This window comes from Perna viridis, chromosome 10 (genome assembly GCF_037379345.1).
Source record: "Perna viridis isolate PV_CMFRI_1.1 ecotype Kerala chromosome 10, ASM3737934v1, whole genome shotgun sequence".
In the NCBI taxonomy this organism is placed as follows: Eukaryota; Metazoa; Mollusca; class Bivalvia; order Mytilida; family Mytilidae; genus Perna; species Perna viridis.
The window spans coordinates 3,858,450-3,872,008 of record NC_142454.1 but is presented as its reverse complement, the minus strand read 5'-3'; the positions used below and the strand labels follow the sequence as shown (position 1 = coordinate 3,872,008).

Here is a 13,559-nt window from a genome sequence, read left to right as displayed (position 1 = left end):
GTAGTTAATAAACGATATCGTCCAAATGGTAGTTGACTTCAAATCAGGAACAGTTTACAATCTCAAGTATATGAAGAACCTTTAATTGTAAGACATTAAGCATCCGACAGAATAAAAATTACAATCAAACAATCAAAGGTAAACTTGTTACACGTCTACCCATCTGCAGTACAATAGATAGAAAGTGAATAGTTAACAGTTAAGATATACCACAAAGAAAGACTTGTAGCAAGACTCCGACTCTTGAAATACCGGAGCACGACCATATATGCTCTAACTAAAATGAAACCTCTTCTTGTATTTGTTTTTATAATTTTTACCAAATCTTACCTTACATTTTAATTTCTCATTACTTATTTTGACAATTGAAATCATTAACTTGTCGATCATGGCAGTTGTAGTTGATATCATTAATACTAATATCTAAACAAAGAGGGACAATTATGCTTCGCAGCTTATGTTTGCATGCTTTTGCATTTCGATATGGACGTGAGGTGACGGGTTTTATTTTTATAAGTAGAAATACCACTGTAAATATGAGAGGACGAGTAATCAAGGAACCCAAGATTCAAGCGGAATTAAAATAAGAATACTGGTATATTCTAAGGATATAGACTAGGCAGGGAAACAACACCTACACAAAAAAGAACATGAATTAACCAAAATTACACAAAAGAAACAAAAATAAATGAGCAATCCGAACTCCTCGAAAAACTAGGAGCATGGACCAGATGTATCGGTAGAATAGGCATTCTCTGCTTTTCCAGATACTACAATACCTTACGGGTGCAATGACAACATCAAAAGTATAGGAAACATTTCAAGCCAATATAACAATAACATAAATGGGATGAATTTACTTGACAAAAATCCAAGACGGATAAGGAGTCATGGTCATCCATCGCCACTATACATCACCTAAAATGCATGATATTTCCATAGATTGTCTTTTTCCTTTCATACAAAAACCTCTTGGACTTCATCACATTCGAGCTAAACTCTATTCTCTATCTCTCACTCTACTTCACTTCCTTTAGAAAACAAGTCTTGACACTCCTGTTTCTGAACCTACCTCATCATTATATTGACTTGTAGTCATCATTTTGAATATTGGTTTTCATAGACTGTTTAAACCAGTTTGTGTTAAAGGTCAAGATAAAGAAAATCGATCATTTCTTCCACTACCGTTTGTCAACAAAGGTATAACTGCAATTAATTTGGCAAACATCCGCCATCACAAAAACGTCACGTACAAAATTCCCCCGTATTTCAAAGACAAATCAATACTGATTATTTCATATTCTTATACTTCTTATACCTATTGCATCCAAAATTTTCAATTATAAAAGGCTATTGCCTCGTGATTGAGGACTTCAAGGCTAAACCAAATGACTGTTCTTGCAAAAACTCTCCATTCAAATATGGTTCTTCCGGTCACGGAATTATAACTTGAAAGTTCATTTGAATGCCGTGGAGAACTAAGCAAGAAAATGGATAAAACAAAAACAAGAAGACATTGATTCTTTGTCAGAGTGGGTAAAGGCTGAGAGGTCTTCATTTTTTGAAAAATTTGAAAGTCTTAAGTAGGTCAATGAGTGTCAACGCTACATCAATTTTCAAAGACCCCGATTGGCAAAAACATTGTCTACTATACATGACGTATATGTTGTCGTACCAACAGACAAAGCCCAAAAACAAGTGGTAGGACTGCAGACCCTCTTTGACAGTTGTGAGTATAGAAGTTAGAAGTTTTGAAAAAGGTTTTGTTGATCCAGCTATGAAACGTTATTTGTATGGATTCTTGTGGAGTTTAGGAATCCAGTACATAGACGGTAAATCACAATCATCGTCCCTGGTAGAGAGACCAAAAGAGGATAGCATAGATTTATGGTTTTCCACAATCTCTTCTTTGGAGAGTGTGGTAGCAGTAAAGGCCTTATCACTGCTATTATTTTCTACGTCTATCTCTGATAATAAACATTGGATGTAAACTTTTTGCAGACAAAAACAATGCTGTTTTGGGCTTTGTCTGCTGTTACGACAACATACTTGTCATGTATAGTAGACAATGTTTTTGCTACATCGGGGTCTTTGAAAACGGATGTAGCCTTGGCACTCACTTAAAACTTTCATTCGTTTCAAAATTAAAGACTTCACGGCCTTTAACCACACTGACAGAGAATCAATATCTTCTTGTTCTCGTTTTATCTATTTTCTTGCATAGACCTCGACGGCATCGATAAGAACTTTAAAGTTATAATTCCAATTTGTGGAGCGTGGTTCACGGTGCTTGGGACCTTTAGAAAGGATATTACACAGAGAAAGAGGGTTTGAAGTACTTTTTGCAGATGCAGACACATCATTGAACCAAGGACATATACCAGATTAGAAAATGGCCTTTTTTAGCCCAATTTTCAAGAGAGGGGACCGATTACCCCCCCCCCCCCCAGTTTCTCTTATCACCATGTTTAAGGCACTAGAGTATGTGATGCACACTCAAGTCATCAACCATCTTGATAAGTACATCCTCCTGGATATTTAGGTTTAGGGTTCAAGAAGAGTGTAATTTGGAATTGATTACCACTATCCTAGACATCTTCAATGACGGGATCAGCACTCAGCCTTGTTTTTGAATAGCGAGTCTCCCGATACATGCCGTAGAATTTTTAACTCTAGTAGATGCCCATACGGATCCTGCACTGTAAACATATATCACATATCAGAAATACGTATATTCCGGGTGAACTTAATATGCTCCGAAATGGTAAGTCGTGTGCTGGTTAATTGTCAAGTCTAGATAAAGAGGAACAATTCCAATATTATAGAAGTCGTTTGTAATATTGGAAACAAAACACTCCATATCGGTCAATAATGTCACAGTAACACACTTCACTCCCCATATCGGCAAAGCAATAAAAATGTCAAGCTACAATTTGATGGCCATGTTATTTTTTGTTTACGGAAATATGTGAATTTATAGAGAATAAAGTTTATGGATTCAGTCAGAATAAATTAGCCTTATTGTAGTTATCTTCGACTTATAATAACTTGGGAACAGCATCTTTACTACATGTACTTTTTGAAGGCCCTTTTATATTTCATGCTTGGAGGCTATATTAATCTATGTAAAAAGAATTATATGGTAAAAGGCGACAAATGCACCAGCATATTACCTCAATCGAAATAGAAAATACTTTCAGAGAGAAATCACCAAAATGTTTAGTCATCTATATTGTTCGGTGTTCAATACATATCATTTTAACAATGTTCTTCACCCTTCCTTTATCATTCATTTTTTCTGTTTCTTTTTGTTAGATAAAAATTCTACTTCCTTAATTTTTTTTCTAGGTTTAGCTAAAAGACAAGAATTAGGTCGATATAAAATCTTGAAGACCGGGTTGTTCGTCTTAAGTGGAGTTTCCTGATAGGTAGTGTAAGAGCGTTTCATAACAATCTTCTCAAACTCGGACGTCTCCCAAAAGTACAGTAAAGACTCCTTCATGCCTCATTTTTATACAAACTTCGAAAATATTATTAGACAACATTTAACATATGGAAACTTTTGTTTCAAAAGTGTAAACAGGTCACAGGCGCGTAGAGTCCGTATTGAAGGTATGATTAGCGCCCTACCTATAATTCTCATTGGTAAAACATGCCATACCTAAAATTCTTGTCAAATTTTTTTTTAAAATAGGGTATTTTACAACTGTTCCAAGAATCCCCTAGCAAGGCATCCTTCTCGCCATACCAATCCAGATTTGAATGCTATGCCTCTGGGTAAAACAGAAACACAAAATTAAAGTCAACATTAAATGTTTTATTTCCTTTTTAAATTAAAACATTTGTTGAAGTATCATAACATACCACATATCATACATTAACAAGGCACCAAAAAAAAAAACATAAATAATATGTCTCAATGCTATCTGACAATATAATGATATTCAGTGTTTCTCAATAACATGCAGTATAATGTAGAAATTGGGGAAACTTCTATACTTTTTCATCAATTATGGTGAGGAAGGATGCCATGTCTTTAATGCCCTAGTAAGATAGAAGCAGTGTTAAATATACCCAATTCAACTTGAAAGTAAATTCCACAAATCAAATTTAATCATGAATAAAATGAATTATTTCATTTGATTAGGACTAAATCATAGTACTTTATATCTATGATACAAACATTTTAAAAAAAAATTTAGGTAACCTTTGTGCAGATTGATAATATCAAGAATCAAGCCTGTTATATTTATTGTATAATGATAGAAGCTTGGAATTTAATTATCTTTTTATCCCCCATGAATGTAAAAGATATATAAAAATAAGATTCATACCAATTCTACTTAAAGAATATGCCTCCTGAAATGACCTGAATGTTTTCTTAAAAACTGCTGTTTTACAAATCATGTATTGAATTTGTTGTTTATAACATTTTTCAACAAATAAGGATTAAAAAAGGATTGCATAAATCAAATTATGAAAACAATAATACTATAAGCTGCAATTATTTAAAAATGTAGATGGAATAAAGATTACGATAGAGTTATGTCCCCTTTACCGAGGTGAGAATCTCCATTTACAATTAGCTATAGTGTTTGTATTTACAGTATTTACAGAACTCCTAAAATAATGATGGTGTATCTACAGTGAATTCTGTCTAAACCAAACCTTTTTTTATAAACTGACTGGTACTTGGCTTGGATAGATGGTTCAAAATGCATGGAAACTATCCATAATAGACAGGTTACCAGTTTATTCAGTGAAAGGTTTAGACAGGTTTCTCTGTAGTATGATAAAATGGTTTTTGATCTTTTTTAAAAATATATATTAATGCGTAGTTGTGAACATACAGTATTTTGATATTTTGCAGTCATTTTAAAATGTTCTAATATCATATGATGCCCAAAATGTTTTAGGAAAAAGACAAGAAATGCATAAAATCAACTAGAGTATACTGTAAAACAGTTTAAAATGAAAAAAATAAACTACACAATGATGTTTAAAATTAATATGATTAAAACATACACCAATGACTTCTACTAGCATCTAATAAAATGTTATAATGACATGGACAGAATGGTGACTTACACTTGCATACCTTTAGCTAATACTTAGCCTTAGACAATCTATACCATACAGAATCAACTCATATACAATTACAAACACACACATACACAAACACACACACAACTCACATGTTTTACTCACATACTATCACATACTGCGCTATAAATAAACTTCTATTTGACCATCACTTTCCAGGAATGTTCCGTTTTAAGCCTAGAATTTGTTCTTGACCAAGTGTTATTTTATCATCAAATTCTTGCATTTCTATTGTCAATTTTGATTTCATTTGTACGAAATATTTGTAATCTTCAAACTCTGCTTCTGACAGGCACTCTTGTAGAAATATGGCAACTTGAGCACTTCTCTTGTCAATATCTTCCTTTAGAGATTTGGCTTCTTCATGCTGTTCTTGCAGTCTGTCCCGCTTGTCCACAGCCATTTTCTGTAGAAACAAATGTTAAAAATATTATAAAATTAATTCAATCCTTTTTTTTTCAATAATTAAATAAACATGTAAACATGAACTTGTGATGATTATACATAGATATATTATAAAGTATATGTAATGAGTATAGCAGGTCAGTAGAATTGTACCTTCTAAAATCAAGGTCATAAGGATAGGGTGTATTGAAAAAAAAACATTGTCTAATGCTGCTTTATTTAAGGGGAATGCTTTGAATAACAATATCAAGGAAGCAATGTTCCCCCAGTTTTTAACTGTTTTGTTAAATCTGATACTGATGTGGCATTCCTCTTTATCTCAATTCCACAATTCAATCAGATCAAAACACAGCACTTCATTACAGCAATGTTTAGATATTAACACTAGTGGAAAGCTTCTAGTTTTTGTGCATTTTAGTACGTCATTTTGCCAACCTAGTCCATGAGAATTTATTTATCATTAACAAATAGTATTGTATAAAGATCTATCATTCATAACAAATAACTTTCTACAACAATAATTTTTGCAATATTTACACTCTTGCAAAAATTGTGAAAAATCAATCACTTGCCAAGAAAAAAAAGAAATGATCCATAACATACCTTCACACTAGGACTAGAGTTCTCTGGTAAACTTTGTAGAGCATTCTCAGCTCGAGCCAGTAAACCAGATAGTTTAAGGAGTAATTTGATTATCTTCTCCATATCTGTGATGTAAGAACCAAATTTGTCCTTCTCTTGTTGTGTTCGGCATTTCTCCTGGACCAATTTTACAACCTGAAAATTATAAATGTACAGTTCACTACAGAGTTATCTAAAGGTTGTCTCCCTTCCTTAACTGTACAATATCAAGGTTATATTCACCCATGATCAATACCATCTTTACTTATTGAAATCTGATAGAAATAATCTGTGTGAAAAATTGAACGTAGTACAGTTCCCTGAGTTTTGTTATAATTTATTTGTTTTCAAATAAGTACATCAAAGCATTATGATGGTGTTGTAACCTACCTTACGACCCATATCATCTACTTCATCTAACTCTTTCTGTAATTCATTCTTTCCTTCTTTCAGTTTTTCTACTTTTTTCTGTATACTTCTCACAAGCTCTTCCTACAAAATAAGAGAAACACATCATATCATATACAATAAGAAAGTAATTCATATTTGTAATGTACTCTTTTTTTTTTTAATATTTAGCTTACCTATCGAAGTTCAGATGTATAACTCACATTACTGAGGCATAGCATATGAATATGTATTGACAGTGTGAGTCATATGGCTTGTTATAAGAGGGAGGGAGGCCAAATAGCATGGTGCCCAAAAAATTGATTTAAAAATGTTTAGCCTAAATTTTACAGGTTTAAGGTATAGCATACGGTATATACAGAATTATTTGTTTGGGGCTTATGAACTGCTCTACACTCCTGTTGCAATATCATAAAACTTCTCATTAAAAAATCTTTGCACATATCAATATAATATTTTTATGATTTTTGAGAAAAATTTCAACAATAATATAGAAACTGGTGATTGTGCAAGGTTGTCCTCCATTTTCTAGTTTTTTTCCCTTGTACAATACCACGACTATCCATGTCACCTAATCACACCAACCTACCTTAGTTTTAATGAGAGTATCTGGGTCTTTGATTTCTTTCTCCTGGTTAAATTCATCACTCTTTTCTCTCATGTCCATTTCTATCTTAGCTTTAGGTGAAGACTTGAAGTAACCAGCAGGCAAGGAAGAAGGGTCCCTGAAATAAAGAATTGGTATAATAAATTTATAATTCTAGTAAGTTTTGGTGAGGGCATGTAAATATTTGTATTGGCATAAAATATATGAAAGTGGATTTGAGCACACAAGCTAAACTATAAATCTTGTCTAATGGAAGGTAAAATATGTATACAGACCATTTAAATCACTTGACATTGTTTTCATCAGAACTGGTACATGTAATTTGACCTATGTTCATCAAAGCAAAAACAGAATGTGAAACTTGAATGTTACATTTCTGAACCCTCCTTTCCAATATCTCTAGTTACTGGGCAGCATGCTAGTCAATTTTAAGCAACTCGGGCCTTAGATCATGAGACAAGAAAAGCTTTAGATGTCTGATAAAAAAAGTCATGATACCGATGGCAAATCAGTTCAGGCAGGTAGTTGTGGGTTAGACCTGCCAACACTAACACAAAGTCAAATTAAATAGAGATGGTTATCTTCCATTGAAACAATGTTTATAAGACAGTGGAAAGTCAGTCAATAAACCTTCACAAAACTGAAGGTATTTGATGCATCATTGAATATACAGCAATGATGACATTTTTCAGTTTGGAGCAATGAACTTTTGAGTAAATATATTGAAGGGTAACTTGTAATAGTGCCTGGGCTAATACAAGACCTTAATGAGAAAATACAAGACAATAAATGTGATCATTTATTTCTATGAAATGTGGTAAAATCCATCCAGATTAAAAAGTTTAAAAAAAAATACAATTAACACCACTTTCAGAAATGTTTTTTTTTTCATGCTTGTAAGAACAAAAGAAATATCATGAAATCATATTCTATAAGTGTAGTAACATGAAAGTACATGTATGGCAATAAAAATGTAAATATATATATACATTCCTAGAGTTATTTGAAGCAAACAAGCTAAGCCATTAAACAGGACCTACCTGATGACAAAATATAAAACCAAGATGGAGGTAAAGAATGGAGGATAACAGTGGTATTTAACCTTCTCTGAACATACTGAATGGGGAGATTATCTATTCTATTGTCCCCTTTCATAATAGCCACTTGTTTATTGGAAATTTATTGACCTTCAAGGGAAGTAACTCTATATCAAAATATATGCTTCAAGTTTAATTAACAAAAAGCATTGAAACAAATATCAAGCAAAATAATTTAAGTTTTAAGCCTGGACAGAATAACAAATTCTTGCTTATTTATATTGATAACTTGAACAGTTCATTTTAGTTTCAGACATACACAGACATGTTTGAAGCTGTGAAACAAGTCCAGTTAATTAGGCAATAAACTATGGTCAACACAATAAACTGGCCATTATAATCCATTGAATGACAAAAGAATGGTGTTAAATCAGCCTTTAAACTTGTGCCCACAGAATAAAAGGGGCATCTTGTTTACCATAGTCATATTCCTCCAATTTAAAGACCATAGAAATGTAGCTCTGATTGTAATGGGGTCAAAGGTCTTCAGGCTAGAGCACTTTCAAAGCTAAACCCTGTGTCTTGAACTCACCCAATGATAATGGCTATTTTGGTCCCGTATTTTTCAAAGTCTTCAAATTAAGATAAAATGAACACTACCATTGTGGCTTCATATAGATTTCTAATACAGTCATGCGACAGTGGAACCCTACTTATCTGAACATTGTGTGAAAGAGACAGTGACAATACCAGGATTTTAGAACAATTAAAAACACTCTAGTTTTAAAAATTTGCTCTATGTACCAACATGACTGTTATGTTTACTTACAATGGTGACTTTTGTTCCTTCTGTCTGTTTACTTCATCACCCTCTCTAACAGTGGAAGATTGTGGAGAATGTCGTGGTGACTGATGATGACGCACTGGCTCTTCCATAGGAAATATTCCATTCATAAAGTCCATTCGCCCTTTATTGTCTACTTGTAGCACCTGTTTTAGAGTTTCGTCCTTTTTGACAATCTCAGATACTTTCTCATCACACTCTAATTCCTCTTGTGATCTTTGTCGCACATGACAAGATTGTATTTCTTGGTCTTTAACACTATTATCTGAGAATTGTTCTGGACTAGGATTGAAAGACATATGTGAATTTGAATGGCTACGAATGTCATGTTCATTGCTCCGGTGATGCAAATTGCTTCTATCACTTGACGAAATGTACGAATTAGAATGGAGATTTTCTGGTAAAGTTATATTCCCATTGTATTCTGAATGAGGAATTTGTTTCTTATCCTCTTTTGGATCATCACCATATTTCCCAATCAAGTTAATTTTATGCCTGTCAGGTGGGAATGAAGTCCGTCTTGGAGACATAGGGTCACTTTCAAATGTCAGTCTAGAAACGCCATCTTGAACACTTGTGTTAAAATTGTCTGTATTTTGTTTTAAGTTATCATGACTTAACCTCCGAACAGAATCACTAGTAGCATTAAAATCTACTCTGTCATTACTGGTTCTAGAATTATTGAACTGAGAACTAGATGGATATTTTGATGCAGTAAACCTTTCTGGTCTATCAGGTGTGGACTTGCTCTCATAACAAGATATGGCATCCCTGACTGAAGGCCTCTCAGCTGACTGACTCTCTTTCTGTTGTTCTTTAGTTGCCATGAAAGGTCTAGGTGTTAGTAGAGCACTTGCACTGCAAGAACTACCCAGTGGTCTGGGCTGAACATGGTTTTTGTCCAATGGTTTTGCCACTGATTTAATCACATTAGGATTTACACGGCTTTCTGCTGCTGAAAACCGTGGAACTGAACTTTGATCATTGTTCTGTTCTGCTTGGTTGGTTGGTGGTTGCCATACCTTTTGTAGACGTTTCCGTGGTGGTTTTTCCACCTTATTATTGTTTGTTTCTGGTGATACCTTGGTGACATCACTCGATGTTGCCGATCGATTGTATTGTCCGATTGGTCTGGTATCTCCTTTGGTTTTATGTGAAAGGTATGAATCATCAGAGAACCTAGAAAAACAAAATGTTTTACTCAAAAACTCATTTTCAGTAAAGATTTACAAGAAAATATCAATACTTCAGTTTTTATAAGCACTTTTGTATAGATAAGCAAAAAATGTCAAAACCAGCAATCCCGCAATGTGTAAACAAAAGTTTTTTGTTTTTTTTTTTTATTGATAGATATGCAAATCAATGGTAAGACATAATAACCCTGTTACAGATGAATGATTCTTAGATTCTTGAGATTATACTGTCTCTAAATATTCCTGTAACATGTTAATCATAAGTGTATTACTAATGTTAGGAGACTGTGATATACCCTGACATGGATTGTGATGACCAGTGTGTTCTGTATGTGTTAATAATTAGCAAATAATTGGTCATTAATTATCAACAATGTCATTCCAAGTACATGTAGCTACAACATCATTATTTTTGCATCTGTAATAACAGCTACATGTACTTTCTAAAGCTATCCTATCATTACAATAATGCAAATATTTATATATAAAAGTTTAATTGTGCCTAAAAAATGGGAATTATGTAATTGGTAATTGTTTAATGAAGCTATTCAGGTTATAGTGCAAAAGAAATTTATCTGCAGATTTTCTTAATTTTCATTTTGTCTCCTCCTCCTCCTCCCCCATTTTTTGTTAAAATCTTTTCACCAGCAAAAGTACTGCAAAAAGAAGGATCCCAAACAAACTTTTCCCAGTCATATACTTATTTTCGTGGTTGACTTACTTTAAACCCCATCTTTGATATCTAGCATACATCACCATGTCCTTTCACATTCAAGTGATCCACTCGAAAATCAAAATTAATTTATCCACTTCAAATAGATTAATACATCCTCACTGAATCCACATGACATTTAGTGACCATTAAAACACAAAGAAGCACAGAGATTCTTTTCAGTCCATTCCAATTTTATAAAATATGATAAAAACCTTTCATTGAAAAATTAATGATAAAATCAGTACAAAATTGGCGGTGTAGATTTGATTCATATCACCACTCAGTCAACCATTTCAACCAATCATAAGTCTGTACTTCAAATGGTCACAACTAGTTTGCCCTCAGGACAAATGTATATACATATTTCCATTAAATTATTGACCAATATACATCCATAAAACTGGCCATACACAAAGCCAAAGTTTCTAGAAGAAAAATGTTTCACCTGGCGGTCAAAATTTCTTGTTTTCACCTGTAGAATTTAATCCAATATTTATTGATGCAGTTTTGTAGAATAATCCCACAAGTTTTACCTGATGTTACAGAGATAAAACCCTCCCTAAACAAAGAGAAATGAGTCACATTGGTGAGCCTTAACACCTTTCCCTGTGCAAATCATTATTTCATAGAATCAGGAAAGACACCACGTGTAAATTCTGAGCCTGGAATGTGTGTAGCATTAATGATGGAATTTAAGCCATAAATCATGATCAATGCCTGTAATTATGGCAGTCACCTCAAATATTCCTATTCAATATTTAACCCTAATGCCATATCAGAATTGCAAATCCTTCTAAATGGAATAAGATGTCCAAATACTATGTACCATTTGGCCAGCTGACAAACTATTTTGTAAATGTCAGACTTTCTAACCATTCCGGCTTGGTATCTCAATGTACCAACAGAATGTCAACACAATTCTCAAAACACATCATGTAAACAACATTCTTCATGCAACAAGTTAGCATTGGTTTTGAATTTCACATTAAACATGCCATCATAGAATACCAAAGACTGGTTTTATTTTAAACCATAATAACCTATCTAAATGATCCTCAGAGGTACCTTATGATCCACAGCAAGTAAAGCAAAAATCCACTTTCATCCTTAAAAGGGTTCAGAGCACTATTAATTTAATAATCCACAAAAAAACATTCCTAGGTTATTACATGGCTGCCATACAATCACCCTCTCAGAAGGACTCACGCAACAAAGAACTGAATCTTGTTTGTGAAACAGATGTTCTGCCTGCTGCTGAGTGAAATTCCACAACAGATAAGAAGGAAAGCAGGTCATACAGGCAATACACCAATGGATTCTGTCAAAGTTAGCTTTGATCTAATCTAAGAAACTGACCATCAATTTCACACCATATAAACAAGCACCTGTTATTTAGCTGACCTACCAGAGAGATATCCACAAGTTATCTAAATATTATCACTATAACACACTAAACAGTGTGACTAATACAGGCAATTCAGTGCATCAAAATCCAGTCTCGAAATCCAGTCTTGGTTCAATATAAACGTACACATCACAATGATGGTAAAGTCACCAGCTGCACACAGAATTATCGAGAACAATGTCTAAACAGCAGAAAATGAAACCATTCTCAAAAACAATAAGTGCTATGAAAAAATCCACAATGAAGTGCTACATTCAATGCTATCTGCACCCAGGGATCTGCACTTTACAACCAACAGCTGTTTAAGTACATGTAGAGAGGATATGGCTTATTAAGACATAAATGACATTAAGTAGCGAAACTCTCATTTCAAAACACAATATGATGTAATGGACCCATTTAAATCCAGAAGTCAACCTTTACTGACATCCTGTAAAAATATCTTTCAAGCCAGCAAAACTGAAGTATACCACTATATTGTCACCAAAAACAATGTCATTTTTCACATTAAATCTGTTTTGTGACAACCAAGAGGCAGTTTCTCCTTACAGAATATCAGACACTTGTAGAGATATAATTTGGCACTGCATGTGTCTGTATACCAGACAAGACAAATATAATGGCATTCTGATTACAGGTGATGGTGTAACAGAGAAGACAAAAGTAAACTATGGTGTTATAATATATAAACCAGCTGTGTTGTAATTAGTCAATCCCAGACTATACTGCTGCAGTACTTGCCTTTACTAATCAAATTAACATCAAAAGAGAAACAGGTGCCCCTTCCATGACCCGAACCTTGACCTTGCAATGGACAGGCTGATTAAGATAGACCTTAATTAACTTCCAGACATACATCAAATTTATCCCAATTAGTTTAATACCTCAATTAGAAAACTCAAGACTTTTCGACCACTAATCAGATGATGCCAATTTTTTTTTTACTTGTATGCTTTGTACATGTCCTCTTGTACACATTTGTGTCTTAAGTTTATAAAATAAAATATTGTCTATTTTTTTTACCCTAAATTCAACTCCTCTTTTTGTGATTAAGATATTTAAGGAGAATCTCTGATATGTTACTTGAATAATGTGATTTTAAATGTGCATTTGAAAACTTTTCAGCAATAAACATCTAACAAATTTGTTTAGATTTTAATATGTTTGCCATTGAAAATAGAAATATTTCCTAGCTTCAGAGCTCTTCTGGTTATATAAACC

At 33.4% G+C, this 13,559-nt stretch overlaps 1 protein-coding gene across 8 annotated transcripts in view; it reads right to left on the bottom strand.

Annotated features, from left to right (window-relative positions):
• Window positions 1-3,796: 3,796 nt before the first annotated feature.
• The window catches only part of LOC148604186 (uncharacterized), a 95,010-nt gene continuing 85,247 nt past the window's right edge, over window positions 3,797-13,559 (bottom strand). For all 8 annotated transcript variants that reach the window (XM_088550552.1, XM_088550550.1, XM_088550551.1 and 5 more), the window contains 5 exons: window positions 9,011-10,204; window positions 7,127-7,262; window positions 6,520-6,621; window positions 6,112-6,285; window positions 3,797-5,509 (listed from right to left, as the gene is read on the bottom strand). In XM_088550552.1, coding sequence (XP_088406678.1) covers window positions 5,252-5,509; window positions 6,112-6,285; window positions 6,520-6,621; window positions 7,127-7,262; window positions 9,011-10,204 — 1,864 coding nt within the window. In that variant the 3' untranslated portion in view covers window positions 3,797-5,251. The remainder of the gene's footprint in view (window positions 5,510-6,111; window positions 6,286-6,519; window positions 6,622-7,126; window positions 7,263-9,010; window positions 10,205-13,559) is intronic.